General features: G+C 44.8%; 2 protein-coding genes across 4 annotated transcripts in view; one reads left to right on the forward strand and one right to left on the reverse strand.

Moving 5' to 3' along the window:
- Positions 1 to 239: 239 nt before the first annotated feature.
- Positions 240 to 13,595, reverse strand: spinb (spindlin b). 3 transcript variants are annotated; one of them, XM_047381211.1, is made up of 7 exons: positions 11,837 to 13,595; positions 8,612 to 8,918; positions 8,357 to 8,432; positions 7,692 to 7,786; positions 7,356 to 7,511; positions 4,940 to 5,173; positions 240 to 4,842 (listed from the first exon to the last, which is right to left on the reverse strand). In XM_047381211.1, exons 2-7 carry the CDS (start codon positions 8,661 to 8,663, stop codon positions 4,643 to 4,645), a joined length of 813 nt encoding a protein of 270 aa, XP_047237167.1. In that variant the 5' UTR covers positions 8,664 to 8,918; positions 11,837 to 13,595; the 3' UTR covers positions 240 to 4,642. The 3 variants fall into 3 exon arrangements, with proteins under 3 accessions (XP_047237167.1, XP_047237169.1, XP_047237168.1); XM_047381213.1 differs by having other exon boundaries at positions 8,357 to 8,405; positions 11,837 to 13,588; XM_047381212.1 differs by lacking the exon at positions 11,837 to 13,595 and adding an exon at positions 9,154 to 10,509.
- A 1,171-nt stretch (positions 13,596 to 14,766) lies between these two features.
- Positions 14,767 to 20,902, forward strand: part of mfsd14bb (major facilitator superfamily domain containing 14Bb) — a 12,758-nt gene continuing 6,622 nt past the window's right edge. Inside the window, exons 1-6 of the mRNA XM_047382381.1 lie at positions 14,767 to 15,032; positions 16,986 to 17,078; positions 17,403 to 17,465; positions 18,557 to 18,684; positions 20,264 to 20,378; positions 20,801 to 20,902. The exon at positions 20,801 to 20,902 is cut by the window's right edge and continues 117 nt beyond it. Coding sequence (XP_047238337.1) covers positions 15,015 to 15,032; positions 16,986 to 17,078; positions 17,403 to 17,465; positions 18,557 to 18,684; positions 20,264 to 20,378; positions 20,801 to 20,902 — 519 coding nt within the window. The 5' untranslated portion in view covers positions 14,767 to 15,014. The remainder of the gene's footprint in view (positions 15,033 to 16,985; positions 17,079 to 17,402; positions 17,466 to 18,556; positions 18,685 to 20,263; positions 20,379 to 20,800) is intronic.

Here is a 20,902-nt window from a genome sequence, read left to right on the forward strand (position 1 = left end):
TCTGTGTCTCTGCTCTGTTCTCTCAAACCCCAGTCAGTCGAAACAGATGGCTGCTCACACTGAGCCTGGTTCTGGTTCTGCTGGAGGTTGCTTCTCGTTAAAAGGGGTGTTTTCCTCTCCACTGTCGCCACATGCTCATCCAGTTAAGAAAAATCTCTAAAGCATTTTGGGTTGATTTTTCTGGTTGTACAAACATGATTATAATCTGTACAGAATCAGAGAATAAAAACAGACACGGATGAAAAAAACAGGTTTTTATTCATGTAAATAGTGTGAGCTTTACACTGCTGTACAACACTGGCAGCTGCAGTTGGCACTCTGAAACATCAAATTTACAGTCATCGTCACCTCTGCAACATGTTCACAAGTTCACCTGTTAAACTGTCTCTTCTGTTTGTCGGGGGATGAGTTCGCTCTCGTTTTCATTTTTCTTTCATCCAACAACCCATAGGTGCTCCCACCATGGGGGGCTAAAGGTACAAAATAAACCAGGAAATTAAAAAACAAGCGGCACCAAAAGCCACAACAGACAGGCGTCAACTGAACAACGGAAAACTACAAACATGCAACACACACCAGTTTACACAGAGCTATAGAAGCATGCAGTAACACCATCTGAACAGAGGCGGACCAACAGCACACACGCACATCCAATCACACAACAGATCCAAAGTTTTCTGGAAAATAACAACCATCAGATCAAACGGACCCTGCTTTATCCTTACAAACATCACATCTGCAAAGTCAGCGGTGTTAGGGCAGGTTCATCATGGTTTACGTTCCCAAGGAAATCCCTGTGATTCTAGAGCAGCAGCGGGCTAACGTAAGCTTCTAGAATCACAATGAGTGATTTAAATGTGGAGCAAATGTTTCAGAGCTGATAACATGCATACGTAAAAACATCTGATGCACTCCAGAGTCAGAACGCCAGACTTTCAGCATTTTCTCTGGATGCAAAGCTTCATGTTGAAGATTCCTGACACAATCACAGGATCTGGATCCATGAACATCTTTAACTTCTCTTCATACACGTTTGGGGCAGCATCAGGACTCATGGTAGTGGTACTATTTTTCACAGTGGCAAGCAACACACCCTAGAATCAAATATCTGGACAATAAGCGGTAAAAGTTACATCCACACTCTGGAATATTCAGACAATCCATGTTTAAGATGTTTAAGAATGTTCTAGAACCGCTTAAATCCTTTCACCACTTAACCACTTTACATCTGCTCTGAAATTAGAGCATGGAGGTTCTGTTTTTCAGATTCTTTCTAGAATATCTAGATGGGTAATAAAATAAAATCAGATTTCAGAATGCAGAAAAAGTTTTGATCACAGAGTTTTAGCCATGAAACATCATCTTTTGAAATAAAGGAATATAGATTATTGCCTCTGGAGCCGTTCAATATCTATGTTCTGGGTTTTATATTATTATCAACTATAATCCAGAAGAAAATGCTACCTGTGCCCCCCCTGGAAGTTAGATTAGTTCTAGAATTACAAATATGACTCCACAAACACTTCGATTTATAACAAATTCTAGAATCTGAACCTTAAAACTAAAGACAGAAGCTCTCCAATCCCCTAATAGACATTTCACATACAACAATATGATCTCTGAGGTTATACTACAGTTTCTAGAGCAGTGAGATATTTGTAGATGCCAACGTTTTCAGAAGCTTTATGTTTGGTCCTGATCAGAGTTTAAAAGTTCTGTCCCTGTTCTCTAAATGACGGCTGTACTCAGACATCCAGGGACAAGAGTAAAAATGAGGGTCCTGCTCTAAAACTCCACGGATGTCCACGGTCCAGAGGATAGGCAGAAATCTCTAGAATGTAAAAACAGATCCTGAAATAAAGACAAACTTGAATGTAGTCACTGATGCCAGGACTTTTCAGGATTGCCAATTATCAAGCATTAATGTTCAACCTTTTATTTTCTTTGAATTTGTTATGTTAAGTAAAACATTGATGCACTAAAATTCACAAGGCAAGAACGTAGGAACTATATGTTTGAGGGGTGCAAAAACCGCATTAGGTCAGGAAGATCAGGAGACTGGGGTAGAACTACTTCATCTGAAATCCAACATGAGCAAATATCTAGAATTATTAAACGCTGAGCAGCCTTCCCCCTCAGCGAAGAACAAAAGTTATTTAATTTTAAAGCAGATTACAGTGAAAACACATAACATACATTCCAGGTAGGTATCCTCCAGAAGCAGAACATTTTTATTGGTTTTAGTGTTCTGAACTACAGCCCTTAGCATGTTCTAGAATCTGAACATATTAATGAAAAAACACCCACAAATGTTCAGGTTTTACTTTGAGTTAAAGACTCAGAACATTAACATTTTCGGTCACACTGAATGTAAACGGACCTCAGAACAAACATCACAGAAATAAAAAACTTCTGGAGTCCAAAACAAAGCTAATTACTCCCAACATACAGTAAAGTGAGGTTCCAGAAAAGAAGGTTCGAGCCTGAAAAAGATCTAACAGTTCTGGAAGCAACACAGCTGCGCCCATGCTCTAGAACCAGAACACAATTTTTATTGAACTGTATATATAAAAATCCCGTAAACCAAATCTTAAAAAAATGCTTCATCTGCAGCTTAAATTTATTAAAAGCACGTTTAGACCCCTGCTCCATACTGTTGATGCGCACACCCAAACCAGATTAGCTCCAGATCCAAACCAGATGAACTCCAGAAGCAAACCAGATTAAACCATATTAGCTCCATATCCAAACTAGATCAGCACCTGATCCTAACTAGATTAGCTCCAGATTTGGGGGTTTCTAGAGCTAGTTTTCCAAGCAGTTTTAGATTTTAGGACATTCAACCTAAAAACATTTTCAACATTAGCACCCTGTCTTCATTTACTTGCACCCTCGCACCAAGCCAAACTGCTCTAGATATTTGGATTTTGTGTTTCCATGTCTCAGAATTAACAGATTTCAATGTCAGCGAATCGAAACTAAAAACATGATTGCTGGGCTTTCTATGTTAAAATGTGCCCTTAGGACTTGCTCTGGACAAGAATCCAACCTAAGGTGGTCTAGAGCAGGAGGAGAATGGAGACTGGACACAATTAACTGCAACTTCTAAGGGAACATGTTAGGAATCTAGATTCTAAAACCAGAAAGGGTTTAAACATAAAGCTCAGTTAGGTTCGAACAAAACAGAAAAAGAAAGCTAGAGCAATGATAAGATGCTCTGGAACAGAAATGCTCTAAACCCAGCCAGCAGGAATGTTCTAGATTTAGTCCCTTCAGGCACATGAGATGTGGATCAGGCAACATGGCTGTTAATGCTTCAGTCGCTGGTTGTATGAAATGAAAAAATGGGCTACATCAGAGACAGGGGCAGGATTTCCTTCAAACTCCCCCGACTGGATTCTGTTTCACAGATAGCTACAGAGATCCAGAGTCAAACAGGTCCAGATCTGTCAGCAGCACACAGGACTCATAAACCATCTTCATACCTACAAGATCAACAGCATCCTACAGCCGACTGGGAATGAAACAGCTTCCACAGGACAGAACAGACATGGAAGAACAGATAAACAAGGAGATCTGTTTGTGCCTTCTGATATCAACACATGATCACTGTACAACAAGGAACACTGTAAACTCTACAACAGCAGCAGAAGAACTGAGCAACTCTAGATTGTCTCTGGATCAGCACACTGTGTCAGGAAATCCAGGATATGTTGATCTTGCTTTTCAGGATCTTTCAGGGAAACCTTTTTCTCTCATTTTACAGGATCTGCTCCAGAATCTGAAACAGGGTCAAATCTGTTTCTGTAACCTTCCGTAGTCCAACGTTCAGAAGCAGATCCTGAAAATACCAGAGAGGGTCTAAAACTCGCTGTTCACTGGTTTTACGAAGTCATGATTGTCCACATATAGAAGAGAGGCTGCAGGGACAGACAACATGTGGAAAACATTATAAAGTGGAATCATCCTGGAGATGTTAATGTGCTGCTTCAGAAACACCAAAATCAGTTGGTTGGGGTGGAACATTAGGAAAGTTCAACAATGTCAAGCTCTTTTTGGCACAAATGTATTTACGCTGGCAGGCACCAAACAAGGAAAACTGATCGACGTGGATTTTTTAACACTCAGAAGGAACATCTTCACTCAGCCAAGAAACGTGGACAGAGCTCCTCCAGCTGGGAGGCCAAGATGACCCAGTGGTGCTTCCAGCACAAAAAGCAGAGCAGGATCCGGATCCTTTTCCTGATGCTGACTGCTCCCGTCTCGTTCCGCCATTAACTCTGATGAGATCAGAGCCCCCCTGCTGCGCCAAGTATCAGAGGTCCCGGGGGAGCAATCATGATTTCAGGAAACGGGCAGAGGAGATCTTCCTCTGGATTCTGACTGCAGGGTCTCCGGATGGAGTCAAAGAATGGTGACGCTTTGTAAAGAGTGATATTTGTGCTGCAGTAATCTGGAAACCCAACATGAGTTCCAGCTGAATCAGTTTGGTTTCATTTTAAGAAAATCTGAAAGAACTGTGACTGATGACGACGTGGGACCGTTTCCCTCGTTTTAAGGCATCTCAAGAAAGTAAAGAACTCGTCTCTCCAGTCTCTGGATGTCCTAAAACTTGGCTGCTGTTCTGGAAGTCTTTCTGGTCTTAGGAGGTCTTGACCAGGTCGTAGACGTAGATGTGGAAGTCATCGTCGAATTTGATGAAGTAGACGGAGGGTTTGGCCTCCACCTGGTGGATGACCATTCCCGAGCGCTTCCCGCCGTCCTCTTTGGCGTACTCCACCTGTTTTCCGACCAGACTGTCAACCACCTCGCCGGGTTCCCGCTCTGCCGTCACGTTGTCGTCTGCAGACACAAACACAGGAACCAAGGCAGACCAAAACTTGAAAATCTGGACCGAACCTCGTCTGGATTCAGCTGTGGAGATTCGGCCGACACTCACTGGAATCGGGCATGATGCGCAGGTCTCCCTCCTTGTAGTCGTCCAGCAGCTGGTACATGTACAGAACTGGGTCCTTCTCGTAGGTGATGTAGAACCAGGTTGTCATGATGGGGGCTCGGGCCAGCACCATCCCCCTCCACTCCTCCTTGGGACCGTCTTCTGTCTCGAACATGTGCTCCACCGCCTTACCGATCATCGTCTCTGCTAGAAGTGAGTCGCTCACCCGGGCCTGAGCTGAAACACACAGAGAGGGTGAGGTCAGACTCATTCTGCTCGGTGCTAGAAAGATAGGGAACCAGTCAAGGCTTCTATCTTGATTTGAAACTTGAATTTGTTGAAATTATATGTCTGTAGCCCAAGCTCACACATCCAAACCAGAACTGCTCTGCATTTTAGATCTACAGTCTGCGTTGTCTAGAATGTGTAGTTTCATAATTTAATTGAACCAAACTTAAATATTTTATTGTTTATAATTGTAGGCCAATAAATTCACATATATAAACTGGATCCATTCTAGAATCCTGGTTTTCCAGAACAACATTCATACAGAAAATACAGGTTTAGTATTTAGTAAATCGAAGTAAAACGTTGTTCAGGACACCAGTTTTTTGGTCATTAATCTAGAATGTGAATGTAAACACTGAAACCAGAAGGGTTGGTTTCCACGCCCTGCTTTCTCTAAGATGTTCTGTTTTTCTTATATATGCCGGGTCTTTTTCACACGTCCTGTTTTGGCATTTCAGAAAGAATCCCAACTGCTGAAATGACAACATTGAATCAGGGCTGCATTGGGCATCAAAGACAGGTTGCAATAATGGAAAGAACCTGTGTTTGACCTTTAACCTTTTGGATTGTTTGTGTGCTAACATGTGTGTGTGTGGAGTAGGTGTGTGCTTATTTGTGACCTGGAATGGTAAGCTTTTCAAAGGCTGAGAAAAGTTACCCAACCGCACCGCCACGCCCCCCAATGCAGATCAAGCCTGGATGTGGACACCTCGGTGGCCAGGAGCCTGCACAAGTCCCCGGCAGCAGGGCCGCCCAAAACCGAGGAGGAAGAACCTTCCCATAGCCCCCAATCCGCCAGGGTGGCATTAGAAATCTGCAGTGGCAGAATGCAAACCCACCCCACCCAGGGTCCAGCTCAGTCCTTAAAGCCCCCAGCCGACACAAAATAACTCAGAGAGCCATAGCCCACCAGCAAGGAACCCACCATGCCACAGGAGTAAATGAGGGCCCCTACCTCAATCTCAAAGCCTTATACGTCTCAAATGCTTTAGGACTGAGGTGAAGGATGGGGCCAAGCAAAGTGGGGGGCACTGTCAGGTCCCCCTCCACCCATCTCAAACCCCGACACCCTGTAGTTGTTGCATATGTTAGCCTAAATGTTTGGCTTTTAGAAGATCAAACGTAAAGGTCTCATAATGTGTTAAGATTCCTCTAGACAGAGATTCACACCAGATATGCTCTAGAATAAGAAAGAAATTGTTAAAATTGATCATTTTTGCCCTCTCTCTAGACTACTAATGCTCTTATCCAAACTAGATTTGCTCTAGATTGTTGGCTTCCATATCTAGTTTTTCCAAGTCTTCATGTTCTAGAATATGTAGTTGAAACTTTGGTAAATCAAATCTAAAAAGCTTGTTTGTTTTGCCCCCCAATTAAAACTAGAATTAAGCATTTCTCCATGTCAATGAAAGTTCAAATCTAAAATAGGTTGCTCTGGATATTTGTTAAAATGTTCATTTTTTCCCTTAATCCAGACAATGAATCCACACATTCAAAGAACATTTTGGAAACATCATTGTGGGTTTCCATATCTACGTTTCCAGAACAACGTTTTATTAAACTACACGTCACTGAATTGACAGGTTTAGTAAATCACTTTAAAAAAAGTCAGTTTGTAACAAACATTTTTTCCTCTTCATATTTATAACGTTTGTGTCCAAGTCTCTGATTTCTACAAACTGTTTATTCAAATGTCATTAAATCCAAGTAAACCGTTATATTAATAAACCGTTATATTAATAAACCGTTATATTAATAAACCGTTATATTAATAAACTGTTATATTAATAAACCGTTATATTAATAAACCGTTATATTAATAAACTGTTATATTATCCCTGAATGAAAGCTTTTAAAGCACATATTCAGTCTGCTCTAGAATAATATGTCAAATTTACTCAAGATCCAGGTTGTTATGATGGGGAAGCCTGCATGTTCTGGAATGTGACTGGTTAACATAATGGGATAAAACCTCTCAGGCATTGCAGAACCCTTTAGACAAACTTGGATCGGAGCCGTCAGAACATAGAACATGTGCTGATATGTTCCGTGATAATCGTTGAAAGAACCAGACAGATGCCTTTTCAGCTGAAACCAGGAGCAGAATGAAGAAGAAGCTGCGGCTCCTCACCCACGCGGTCGGGCAGCACCTCCAGCCCCACCACCCGCTCATCGGAGTACAGCTCCAGGCCGTAAACGCAGTCGAAGCCGTCGTACTTGATCAGGTACAGAGACGGGTTAACTGGGACCTGGTCCAGGACCGTGCCTTTCCACTGGGATGATTTATCTGGTGGGATGAAAAACACATCAACACGGAAAATCCCACTCAGGTGGAATATCCCACAGTGTTTAAACAAGAAGTCAGAACTGAAACCCAGAAACCGATCCAGACGTCTCAGCACCAACGCTTCACATTTAAGGTTTTTTTGATACCAGCTTAATTTGAAGATCAGAAGCTTTTACTTACTGCCCTCCTTCCAGATGTGCTGGATCCTGCAGCCGACGATGTTCCTTCTGGGCTGCACCAGTGTCTTACTGGGACCAACGCTGGTTCTCTGCTTCCTGCACAAATAGAGACGAGACAGATAAGACAAAAACCCGCGAGTCCTGACTGATGATGTGTTTATGCTGTGTTTAAATCAGGCCCATAGGACTCGCAGACGTTTACTCTAACTAGGACAGTTTAACCTCTACAGGTGGTCCAAAAGAATCAGGTACTGGGCTGACAGTGGGTGAGCAGCAGAAGTCCAAACATCTGACTTGTGATATTTAAGAGACGTTTAACAGATTGCAGGAATGTCTGGCTGCTTGGAGCATCGTCTTCCAGATGGGAATATTAATGCTGGAGTCTGCAGAGGAGCTAAAAAAATCCTGGAAAAAAATCAGGAAACTTTGCATCTTTTACACTTTAATCTGATCTCAAATGGAAAACTGCCTTAAAACAGATCAAATATTCTGTTTTTATTCACAAACAACATTTTGTTGTAAAGCTGCACAATAAATCAAATGTCTTCATCGCTGAGATATGAATGTGTGAAAAATCACAACCAATAAATATTGCTAAGATGCAAAACTTGGTGGCAGCGGATCTCCTGGAAAACCAGAGATCAACGGTTTCATTTCAGGACTTACTTGTGTGGATTCTTCTTCTTCATCATGTTTGCAGTGACGCCTGAATGTCCTGAAACAGAAAACAGAAATCCAGCATCTTCAGCTGCGGTCAGGCAGGAGGCGCTGTGTTCAACCAGAGTTCACAACCGATTCACCCTGAAGGTGACGTCAGCAGAACCTGCAGAACTGTACTGGGTTCTGGACAACAGCCTGAAATCCTGCTGATTCCAAACCGAAACACAAACGTTTGGTTTGAAGTTCTGGTCACAAACTCACCCCCGTCTGCTCGGGGCCGCGGGGCCGCTGGGCTCTTAAATTGAGTCTTCATTCATCCACCTGTAAGGGGTGGGGCGTGGCGGCAGCCAATCAGGACACGGGTTCGAGTCTGGATTCAGATCGGGACGTGAGGAGGAAGGGAGGGAGAAGGAAGGGAGAGGGAAGGGAAAGGAGGGAGGAGGTGGAGGGAGGTGAAGGAGAACCAGGAATTAGGGTGAACCCCCGAGACGGCCCATTCAGGTCAGGGACGGTCAAACACCTGGAGACTCAATTGTTGGACTCGACCAGGAAACAACGAGAAGATTTCCTGCAGAAACACCAGACACAAAAAACCCAGAAATATAAAAATTCTACAGAATCAAATCTGAATTGTTTCTGCTCTGTTGAACTCGGCCTAAAATGTTCAGAACCGCCTCCATGAAGCGTTGAGCTCGAAACATGTTTCTAGACATTTAATAAACGTACTGCACCTTTAGGAGCCTAGAATTAAATCTGAACATTAAAAACTAAAAACAGCAACACTATGGAGTCATACAGAGAACCTGGTTCTGGTTCTGGAAACACTGCAGGTCCATCTTCAGGAAAGCCCCCAACAGACACACCGTGCAGGAGGAAACGCTGCGTGACAAGGTGACCGTTGACTGCAGGAGGAAGTCTGCAGCTGCATGCAGCGCTGCAACCTGAGCAGGAAACAAGCAGCCTCCCTGCAGCTGCAGGCGCAGCAGTTCGGCTTCCAGGGTGACTCTGAGCCCGGAGCTAAGCTGGTACCAGGATCATCTCTTCAGCAGGAGGCACTCAGTGGACCGAGCAGCAGATGTTCTGGACATTTTCTCAGATCTGCAACTCAAACATTCACACAAGTTTCTGTTTCTCTGGAAAACTGCAGCTGCTTTCATTCCAACAGCCACGTCTTTCAGACCCACACATCCGTGATCCGCTGCAGCAGAGATCCAGTACCAGGGTCCATTCACACAGCGGACGTTCACAGGCTTGCAGCTGAATATAGGGGGCGCTGTGGCTTTATCGCACTCATCTCTCCTCTGCTGCTGAAACATTTGGTTTGACAGATTAACGTCAGTATGACTCTGACTGCAGAGAGCTGGACAATGGATCAGAGTTTCTGAACGTTCTGATTCGGATTATTAAACACTGCAGATATAAACACCAGGTTCTGAACTATGAAACTTACTGGACCTTTTAACATCAACATTTATTGCTTCTCTGCACTAATTTTGAAGCACATGGTCATCAGTAGTCTGGAACATCATCTGCTCTGAAAGAGTTTGGATTTCCGTTTTTTACGGGACAGTTAATGCAACATGAAGAACAAACAGAGCAGCCCAAAACGATCCGGTCTCACACTGCTAACGGCACCAAAATGATCTTTTCCTCTTTAATTTGTTGGTTAAATTTAAGATGTTTGGATCCTGAGTGGAAACGGTGGGTTTGATTGGTACTCCCAGCTCCATGTAGGAGAAACCCAGAAGAACGGTCCTGAACGTTTCAACAGCCGGCCCGAGATCCAGTATGACTGGAGTCCAAAAGAAATATGCAGAACTCTGGGAATAAACTAAACTGGTCTGCTGATATTTTCTGGCTCCTTAAACCAACAGAACCATGGTTCTGAATGGAGAGAAATGTGATTCTGTTGGCTTGCATGTTCTTCTGGTTTTGGATCTTCCAACAAGAACCGGATCAACTCAGCTGTGACGCCATTCCCAGATCAGCGTTAGTAGGATGTTTGTTCCTAGCAACACTGATGAAAACCCAAACATAAAGATCCAAACATTTCTGGCACAATTTCACCGACTCCAAGGTGCACAGAGTTCTGGTCCGATGAAGACTCCAGCAGCAGGTTGCAGCTTGGCCTTCATCAGGGTCAAGTAAACCCAGACACACCAAGAATGACTTCTGGTCTCCACCATTCCTGTTCTGGACATTCTTAGGGCTCATTGTTGAAGGTCCGGTTCATCAAAAACATGGTTGGATTCACCTGAACAGGCGTAGAACCTTTAAAACCCAGTTCATACTTAAAAGTACCTTTAATCTAAAAACAGGTTCAGTAAATCAAGTTTTATTTGATTGACTTGAAAACTAAAGCGTGAAAACAGAATTCTGTTAATTTAATTTGAGTTTTTCAGGATGTGACCCGAGAGCTTTTAAATTTAAACATCATCAGAACCAAACTATTAAAGTCTCAATTTTTAATAAGTCATCAAAGTCGTGTTGATTTCTGTCACCAAACCTCTACAGTTAGGATCGTCTACATCAGGCCCGCGTTTGTCTCCTGTTTTAAAAGAAATTCTCTTGCCCATAATTAGATAGTTGGAGGACCCAGTTCTGGGCCGGCCCAGTTCTGACCCGGTTGCTCCCTGTCGGCGGCCATGGTTGTAAGTATTTGTTGAACGTTTCATTGCTGCACTTAAGTAAAAATAGTTGAGAATCTTTGAGTCACAACTGTTAACCCCAGAACTTTTCACTCACTGTAGGTTCTTCTAGCCTGCACACATAATCCTTCACTTTGCTTTAATTAATGTTAAAACATTAATAATAAACCTATTAATAATGACTGCCAGAGCCCTGCAAAATCCTGCAAAATGGCTCCAAAATGAGCCCAAAAGACAACACAGCAAACAGTCCTTGTTTATATTTTGACTTCAGATGAATATTTAGTATTATAAGAAAAATGATGACAAGATAATTCCTCCTGCTAATCACATAAGGTCCCCAGGGGCCCCCAATGAGTCCGTCCCTGGGACCCTGCAGGTGGTGAGACCGGCCCTGCTGCGACTGGTCAAAATCACTACCCAAAAAAAACCTTGCAGCGCCCCCAGGCGGCAAGGTGTGTTTGCTGCAGAGCTCTGAGGAGGACTTGCTGCTTGTTTTGGCTGCTGAGCATGATGAAGATGTCCATCCAGAGGTCACTCAAAGTCTCCTAAAAACGCGCAGCTGCCACCCGGACTGCCGCACACGGTAAATGTGCAGAAAAACTGCGCGCCGCAAACGGACTCCTCCCGCAGCGCGGCGGCCACGTTGCGTCACTATTTACAAAAACCCGCAGAGGCGCAAGAAAAGGCGCAAGCGAACAAAGGCAGAGTGGGGGGTGGGGGGTGTGCTGGGGGAGAAAACACGGCGCCGAGCTCGTTGCTCCGCAGGAAACCGTTGGACCGGGCCCACGGCTCGGTTCCGGCTCCGCTGCGAGGCCCGCAGGCCGCAGGTACTCACCGACACGGCGGTCAGCGCTGCCGCATAATCCCAATCAGCCGCCGAAACTCAGATTGATCCGCTCTGCCTCCGTTTGAGGCTCCGCTGCGTCAAGCTGGCTGCGCCAAAATGGAGGGAGGGCGGGAAAGTGTGGCCCGGCCTTTCAAAATAAAAGCACAGATCCTACAGCAGGGCGCTGCTAGCAACACAAGAGAAACACAAGAAAGGAAACTATCTCATTTGGCCCGTTTTCCTCTGATCCAGGCTTTATCAGAACTTTATGGAAGTTCTAATGATCAGCAGTTCTCCTCCAGGTCATTTCTTTGGACTTTGGCTGCCTTTTTAGTCCTTTTTAGTCTTTGCTCTTGATCAGATGGTTTGTTTGGTTGTTAACCCTTTAATGATGACCTCTGAACCTGACAGACATAAATGATTCTTGAACTTGGACCACTAAGTTGAATCTGTGCAAACCTCTGAGCTTAGAGGCTTCTCAGGGTGGTCAAGGTCCATTCTGTAACCGGTGGGTTGCCGGTTCAAACCCCTGCTCTGGCAGTCTCAGTAGTGTCCTTCGGTAAGACACTTCACCCTCCTTGTCTGCTGATGGTGTTCAGCTGTGGCTCCATGGTAGCTGCCATCCATCCATTCACAGTGTGTGAAAAGGTGGAATGACTGACTGTGATGTAAAGCTCTTTGGGGACTTGATATATACAAGTTCAGGCCATTTACCATTTTCTCTGTCACATAGGAGGTGTTCCTCTCCACTGTCACCACATGCAGTCACACGGGCTTTATAAACTGAATCTGACTGTATATGTGTGACCTGTTCATCTTATAAAACGTCTTGTTATGAATTACTGTCATGTAAATAAACCCAGAACTGAGTTGAATCTGACCTTCTGGTGCTTATACTGAAGTCTGCCTGACAGGAAGGCCCTGCAGGGGATAGTGAGGGGAGCTGAAAGGGTCAATGGAGCCTTTGTCAAGGATCTGTTCTGCGCCGCTGTCTGTTAAAAGTTGTTAAAACACTGAACTGCTGCCAACATTCTGCACTTCATCCCATTTCACTTATATGTTGTCATCTATGTATTTTTTTATGTTTTCAATCATTTTTTGGTTGCATTGAAGATCCAGAGGACCGCTGTCTCAACATGCTGTTATTTAGACAAATAATAAGAGAAATGACAATAAACTTGTCTGAAAACAGTTATCAGGAATAAAATATGGCATTTCTGATTAAAAAGATAATATTCACTGACCCTCCTCTCCATGCCCAGATCATCATCAGCTTGCCTCTGAAACTCTTCTCCTACCTGAACCTATCTGTAGACGTAGTCATCTCTGATCACGTCCAGTTTGATACCTCCTTATAAAACTCTGAACATCTCCAGGTCCTTCTCCAAACCATACACCCTAGCAGGTTTCACCTCCATCATGGACACCTGGCCTCTCCTTCCTGGAGCTCTGCTCCTGTCACAGATCCCATATCCATCCTCTTCACGCTGGGGGGTCTCTTCACCCCTCTGTTCTCCAACTGTTGATTTGGATAATGACCTCAGGAGGTGAAACTTATCCACCTTATCTCACCTGGAACACTGGGTTAGGATTAAAGGTGTGGCCTCGGATCATATTTGTTCTTAATTGTTCAAAAGTTTCTGTTTTTATATGAACAATGTTCCATTCATCTCAGCACCTCCTATTGTAGTTGTCTATATGACTGTGTTGTATTATTCCAATAATATATTTCTGGAGATGAATTTGATCAGTTTTTCTTTTAGTAAAGTGTTTTGGGAAGACAGTTGTTCTAAATTTGTGTTATAATAAAAAAAAATGTAATTGATTTAAATATTATTTGCATATTTTAAAAATACTTAATTAATCCCAAAGAGAAATGAAATGTTTTTGAAACTCAATCTATATAAATTTCTTCCGAGTTGTAAATGCTGATGCATCTCCTGTAGAGGTCAGGATTACAGCAGATCTGAAGAAGCTTCTGATGAAGACTGTTGATGTATGACAGACTGATGAAGAGGATGCTCAGGGTTGTCCATAACATTCTTCATTTTATAAAGAATCCTTCTTTGCACAATCATCTCCAGATGTTCTAGAGCAGTGCCCAGAACAGAACCAGCTTACTTTATTAGCTTGTGGTTGTTGTTGACCATCAGGGTCTTTTATTCAGGTCCTATTAACTTGTTCTACTGTTAAATTTTGCTTGTATGGAAGATTTCGGTTTAGTGTTTACAGTTGGAAAACAGATTTATTACTTTGACCATGCAAAACTGAAAGAATCATGCATTTTGGTCAACAATATTAAAATATATTATGTAATATGGTTATAGTATCAGAATGTTATAATTTTATAGCTAAGATTTTTTTTATTTAAATGACATTAAAACTTGTAATGTAGGCTTTTAGCGTTTTGAAAACCTAAACAGGAACGCACCGTACTGGGTTTTGTTGCAGTGACCAGTGCATGTGTGCTGGTTTGCAGTGGAGCCAGAAATTCTTCCACCGCCGAGTCCCGCCTTTCTGCTCCTTGCCAAATACTGAGTCGTGGTTTATGTAGGTACCGGATCTTCCTGCCAAATACTGACTTTTAACCCTGCACCGACACTGTGTGTCGCAAACGGAATTTCCAACAATAGTTTCAACCGTTTTTTGTTATAATTATTTACACACAATAACGTCTTTTTAAACAATCTTTTCATGTTTTAAAGTCGCTAGGTTAATAAAACGGTCTCTGCAGTGTAGTGATGTTTCAGTCCAGCAGAGGGCGACTCGCTGTCTGTATTTACTGTTGGAGTTCGGCTGATCTGGGGTCAGGAGCTGATCCAGGAACAGCTGGGTTTGTTTTGACTACAAGCACAGCCAAGCAGGGCGGGTTCTGCTCACCTATTCAACCGAGCCACTGAGAAAGCATCGCCGCCCCTCCGATGTGCCCCCGTGTGAAAATCCAAACTGACAGAAGGTAAAGTTAAAGCGGAGGAATTCTGGTAAAACCGAAAGCGGGAGGAGCGACTTCACCACGAAGCGGTGCGAACAGCACAGAAACCACGGAGCTTCATTAACACGGCGGGACACCCTGGAAAAGACAGAGAAACATCAGGAGGATGTCCAGGTCCGAGGACTGGAGCTGAAAGTCGTTACGGCAAGATGTGAGGCGTCCCGGGAGAAAGCGGAGACCGAGGCCAGCGGCAGGATGTCGGTCCGGAGTTCGGTGAGTGTTAGCCGGGTTAGCTCTGGGAGCTCGGTGTGTGTTGATAAATTAAACGCCTCCCTGTTTTAATCCGCCGTTCCTGACAGATTAAATTATTAGTAGCGGCTAATTCAGATGAACGACCGTCGGGGTTTCTTCCGGTGCAGAAGTTAGCTTCTGGTTCGGAGTTAGCTCTTAATTAAAGAGCTAATTCCCAGTTTAGGACCCTGGACTACATCTGATTACCACTGGTTCCAAACCTAAAAGACTTACAAACCTGTACTGGATCATTGGAGCCACGAGTCTGTAAAACTTTAATGAAAAAAGAATTAAAAAGGCCAATTTAGAAGCAGCGTTGGCGGAACCAAAGTCCAGTTTTAAAGACAACTTATCAAACCTGGACCGGATTATTCTGCTGAAAACATGGTCATCTTTACTGTGTCTGAGAGAACTTTAAAAGGGTGGTTTAAGTGCTGCTCTGCCTCATTATAACTCGCATTTTAGATCACAAAACCTGGACCAGTCGAACCTGGACTGGGTTGTTCTCCAGTTTTAAAATATGTTTAGTTAATGATATGTGAGACCTTCATGCAGTTTGTGAAAGAGAGGAGAAAGATCTCTATTGCAAGAAGAACCTGATTTAATGTGAACCAGTCCTTAAAAACGGTTCAATTGACTTTTAATTGCCCAGCAACTATGAATCAGATGCCAACTTCAGCCTCTAGTTAACTGAAAGGCTCTGGGTACTGATAACTGGGTCTCCCGCCTCTAACCATCAACTGATACTGGTTTCTGTGGGACGGGATCACTACAGTTCATTTAAACCAACTGGATCATTGTAGACACACAGCACCCAAATAAACGTATTCATCTCTTTGGTTTTTTGGCTTTTCTTAAGATAAATAGTGGATTTATTAAGACTGCATCATTGAAAAGGTGTAAATAATTTACCCATGTATCACATTTTCATTTTTCTCTTGTTTTTACCTTTAGATATGAACCATGAAAGTAAGTGCACCTTTGGTGTTTCTATTGGTTTAGAGGGGAAGTAGCAGCCAGGTGCTGCTGATCGATGTATTGATGAAATGATCATCATCAGTGTGAGCCTCTCTATACCAGCTGGAGTTTTCTCAGTTTGTTGCTCTGGAGCATACAGATGTGTGTTAGCACGATGCCAGGGTGGAAGGACATCAGCAGTGACCTCAGTTAGCAGGTTAAAGGTCATGACACTGAACCAGTGTGGCTGTCTGAAGGAGTTTTAAGGACAAAGCCTCTTCTCGATGAAAACAGGATGGCAGCAGGACTCAGGTTAGCAAAGATGGGTCCAAAAAAAGGAAAAACCTTCTGGAACAGATGAGAGCAAAGTAGAGATGTTTGACCATGATGTGCAGCACCATGTTTGGAGAAAACCAAGAACATCTCATCAGGACCAACACTTCAGACTCATTTCAGCCAGAAATGTGTTTGTTAGAAGATGCTGGCCCAGTTCTGACCCCGATCCTAAAGCTCAGAACATCATGATGAACATGTTGTATGTTTTTCTGATCTTATTCAGTAAAAAACATTCAGAGCTCCGCTGCCACCAGGACGTTAATATTTCCCAGATGGAGCCCCGGCCCACATGCTCGCAGGGAGTTGGATTTTAGTCGCTTAAAGTGAAAACCTGCTTCAAATGTTTCCTAGCCACCTAAACAGAGCCAGTAGAAAAGATGGACCTGTTGGGATCGGTGTCCTCCAGTAAACGTCTGGCCGCTGCAGCTCTAATTCTAAAAGCTGACAGGAAACGGGCCCCAGGCCTGAATATCAGGAGATGGTTTCTGAAGTTCTGCTGGGAGCGGTCCATCTTCTGAGCACCGCTTTAGCAGATGAATAAAGTTGGATGCAGACATTAAAAGGCTGGAAGATGGGAGCGTGTTGGATCTCTGAGAACTGTGGTGGAAGTGGTTCTGATCTGTGGTTCTCTGCTCTCCACAGTTCGGTCGAACCCGAGCCAGAGTGACCCATGCTGTGGTTGTGATCTTTCTGGAGTTCTTCGCCTGGGGGTTGCTGACTACACCCATGCTGGTGGTGAGTAAACGTCATGTCTGTGATCTGTGTTGCTGCTTCATGTGTGGGAAGAGGAAGCTCCTGTGGTCTGAATGGAAGAAATTTCACCGACCTCCTGAAGGGCCTCAGTACATCTCCTGATGATCCCACCTTCCTGGTGCTGGAGAGCTAAAAATGATCCGATTTATCCGGCTGTCAATCTCCATCCCAGAACCTGGGCTCTGTCTTGCTGCAGCAGATCTGTGCAGCTCCCAGCTGAGGTTCCTGATGTTCTGAACCAGGAACCCGACTGACGTGTGAACATGTTTTGGACGTTACATATCTGTCCCCTCTGTGTTGTTTCAGGTTCTCCATCAGATGTTCCCACAGCACACCTTCCTGATGAACGGCTTGGTGCACGGCGTCAAGGTGAGCGCTGACTCACCGCTGCAGCTGCTGCACACATGCTCTGACCTTCACAGCTCAGCAGCTCTCTGTGATGAACTGTCTGAACTCTGATAACAGAAGAGGAAGAGGAGGGGAGCTGTGGTTACTGAACCAGAACCAGAACAGGAAGCAGCAAGATGCTGTTAGCACACGTAAAACAAACCAAAGGTCTTTGTTAGAAATCAGCATCATGGCCTCATAAAGTCTGAGCAGAAGATGCAGAATCCTGCAAACTTTCCATCTGAACATCTGATCCAAACGTGTGTTTGCAGCACAGGGAAGGAACGGTTCTGGTTCTGTAATCTCCAGTATCAGCTGCAGCCTGAGTGTCTTGTTTCTGTAGACGCCTGCGGTACTGAAGCGTTTGTCCTGCTGGGGTTTAGCTCAGGCTGCCTCCTCCTTGTCTTCTCCAGGCTGCAGACCTGCTCCAACATGTGCATGGATGGAGCCCATGCAGCAGGACAGAGGAGTTCCTCCTCCTGAGGAACCGGGCCTCCAGCTGCTCAGCAGGAGAAGCTTATTTCAGCTCTTTGGCTTCATGATTTCCTGTTGGTCAGTAGGCTCAGCTTTCTGCTCAGATCTATGATCAGAAGCTGTGAATTGACTCGATGCTGAACGGCGACACTGGTGGAGGGAAAGGAGCAGGAACCCAGCTCTCCCTCCGGTTCTACAGGACCAGAGTGGGTCGTGGTGAGGGGCCTGAATACAGTTTGGGGGATTTTCTAGATCTAATAAATGTTTTTATTCTTATTGTCTTCAGGGGAGTTCATCTGGATAAAAAGGTCAAACAGTCGGATTAAAAGGCTGATTAGATGCGCATCGGGTCAGATTCTGATGGCTTGTAAATAAATCTGATCCAATAGGAGGTTTAATTGGAGTTCATCTCATCCTGAGCTCTAGAAGCCTCCACCTTTACTTTTCTGCTCTCACTCAGGCAGCTGCTGCGTCTTTTCCTCTTTTATTACCGGGTTTTATGTTACGACCCGCACACCTGGACCACAAACCAGGCCCGTGCGCCGGGCCCGCTTACCTGGCTCCGTTAACGGTCGTATTTTTCTTCCTGTTCCTCTCAGGGTTTCCTGTCCTTTCTGTCGGCTCCTCTGATTGGTGCTCTGTCGGACACCTGGGGCAGGAAGTCCTTCCTCCTCATCACAGTCTTCTTCACCTGCGCCCCCATTCCCTTCATGAAGATCAGCCCCTGGTGAGTCCAGCTCTGTTCCAGAACTCTTTGCTGACGGTTGGACTGAACAGATTTTGGGTGAACTAGAAACGCACCAATCGGGTCGGAGCTGCTGACCAGAACCTCAACATGTCAGAGAGGAAATGTGCTGGTATCGGTTCTGAATCCAGCTAATGAGATAATGAACTCTCAACGTTCTCAGCATCGATGTATCAGAGTCGTGCTGCTGGTTGATGCGTTTCTAGACCCAAAATGGTGGGAAAAAAATCCGATTTTTCAGTGTCTGACCTGCAGACCACGGACCAGAGATGATTAAGGTTTGTTTCGTCTTTTCTGATGTTTCTTTGTACCAAAATGTTTGAAGTTCTTCAGGTTCTGAAGAAATGAAGCAGAAATGTTGAAAATGAGAAGCTGGAGGTCTTAAAGAAGCAACAGAAACCTCTGATGTTTAATGATCTCCTCCAGGTGTGACGTCAGTGGAGCTGGAGCCTGACTAACTGGAGGTGTTTGTTGCTTTATCAGACGTTGAGGATGTTCCTGTCAGACCCAGAAGCAGTTAGTTCCTGGAAATAATCGGATCAGATCCGGTTACTGCCTCTATGGTTCCTGCTGCTCGACCGCAGCTGATGGCAGCAGCTGGGAAGATTTGTTCTACTGCAGCTCTGATCTGATCATCCGGCCCAGGTTCTGCCGGAGGAGTTTAACCGGTCACACGGTCCTCATGTGAGCTGCTGAGGACCAGAGCTGAAGGCATCTCACACCCAGCTCCCCCTGCTGGTCAGATGCTTTACGTGTTTCTGAGAAGCTCCATGAAACCTGAGCAGCAGAGCGTTGAGTTTCCTCCAGTTCAGCGTTACTGAGAAGCTGATTTGTGAGCTGGAGATCGTCTTTACTGTGAAGCTCATCATCTTCATTCTGCAGACCGGTCCCCATCAGAACATCAGCTGATGTTCCGTCACATGGTCTGAGTCAGAGCTCCTCAGCAGGGTTGGTGGAGCAGGAAATGAAATGGTTTTCTGCTGGAGCTCTCTGCTCAGACACTGCCACTCCCTGGGTCCATGTTCTGGGTCCATGTTCTGGGTCCATGTTCTGGGTCCATGTGCAGTCCACTTCCCACAGCTCAGAACCGAACATAGCTTAGTGTTCTCCAGGGTTCTAAGGGGGAATATAGGGGGAAAATACTCTACAGTTATTAAACAGCCCATTTATGTCTTTAAAAATTATTTTTAACAACATGAAGAACCCTGGACCCGGTGTCTGAGAACAGAACCGGCACCTCGAGGCGTTTATAAGGTAAAAGGATGGGCTGTATGGACCGGTGGCGCTGAGCAGAGCTATACAGACTAAGCAGACTGAGTGGAACATGTTCAGTGTGAACATGAAGTGGAACCGGACTTCTGTTTGGACTCGCCTGGAGCTGCAGAGTCCGACGTGTTCAGCAGAATCACGATGAGGGGAACATCTGTCCAGGCAGGAGATGATCAGGACCCATATATCATCATCAGCCATAATATATGTTGTCCTGGTAACGAGGAGAGCAGCCCCCCCTCTTGACCCGACCCACTGCTGGTTCTGATGTTGGTTTCCTGTCTGTGTTCAGGTGGTACTTTGCTCTGATCGCAGTCTCGGGAATCTTCGCCGTGACGTTCTCCGTGATCTTCGCCTACGTCGCCGACGTCACCGAGGAGCACGAGAGGAGCACCGCCTACGGACTGGTAACCACAACCAATCAAATGGCTCCACAGACGGGCAGAACTTCACTGCAGCTCCGTTAAAGGAGCGGGTTCTGATGCCGTTTCCTGTTCTAATTAACCTGGTGACCAGGAATACCTGAAGTTACAGAGCTGATCGGACCGTACCGGTTACAGCAGATCTGTTACTCTGAAAAAGTTCTGTTTCAGATTTTTGATCATTTATTATTCGTGTTCGGATCACAGATGGTACCAAACTGTTTTAGTGAGAGACGTAATTGTTGCAGAAAACCCAGATTCTTTGGATCACTCCTCAGTGTGCCTGTTGTTACAGCTAAAGTCTTCCAAAGGACCCGGTTCTACTCGGAATCAAACAACAAAGCTCAAACAGAACCGGGATCAGTCATCAGAGGTGCTGTAAAAACCCAATTCCTCCTTCCTCCCAGGTGTCTGCGACCTTCGCCGCCAGCCTGGTGACGAGCCCGGCCATCGGCGCCTACCTGTCGGCCCACTATGGAGACAGCCTGGTGGTGCTGGTCGCCACGGTG

This window comes from Girardinichthys multiradiatus, chromosome 12 (genome assembly GCF_021462225.1).
Source record: "Girardinichthys multiradiatus isolate DD_20200921_A chromosome 12, DD_fGirMul_XY1, whole genome shotgun sequence".
Taxonomy (NCBI): domain Eukaryota; kingdom Metazoa; phylum Chordata; class Actinopteri; order Cyprinodontiformes; family Goodeidae; genus Girardinichthys; species Girardinichthys multiradiatus.

Excerpts from the sequence above, each read along its gene's own strand:
- spinb (XM_047381211.1), bottom strand. The coding sequence starts at position 8,663 with ATGAAGACTCAATTTAAGAGCCCAGCGGCCCCGCGGCCCCGAGCAGAC. Across the intron at positions 7,512-7,691 it reads GCACATCTGGAAGGAGGGCA|ATAAATCATCCCAGTGGAAA; the intron begins GTAAGTAAAAGC and ends TCATCCCACCAG. Across the intron at positions 4,843-4,939 it reads GCGCATCATGCCCGATTCCA|ACGACAACGTGACGGCAGAG; the intron begins GTGAGTGTCGGC and ends TTGTGTCTGCAG.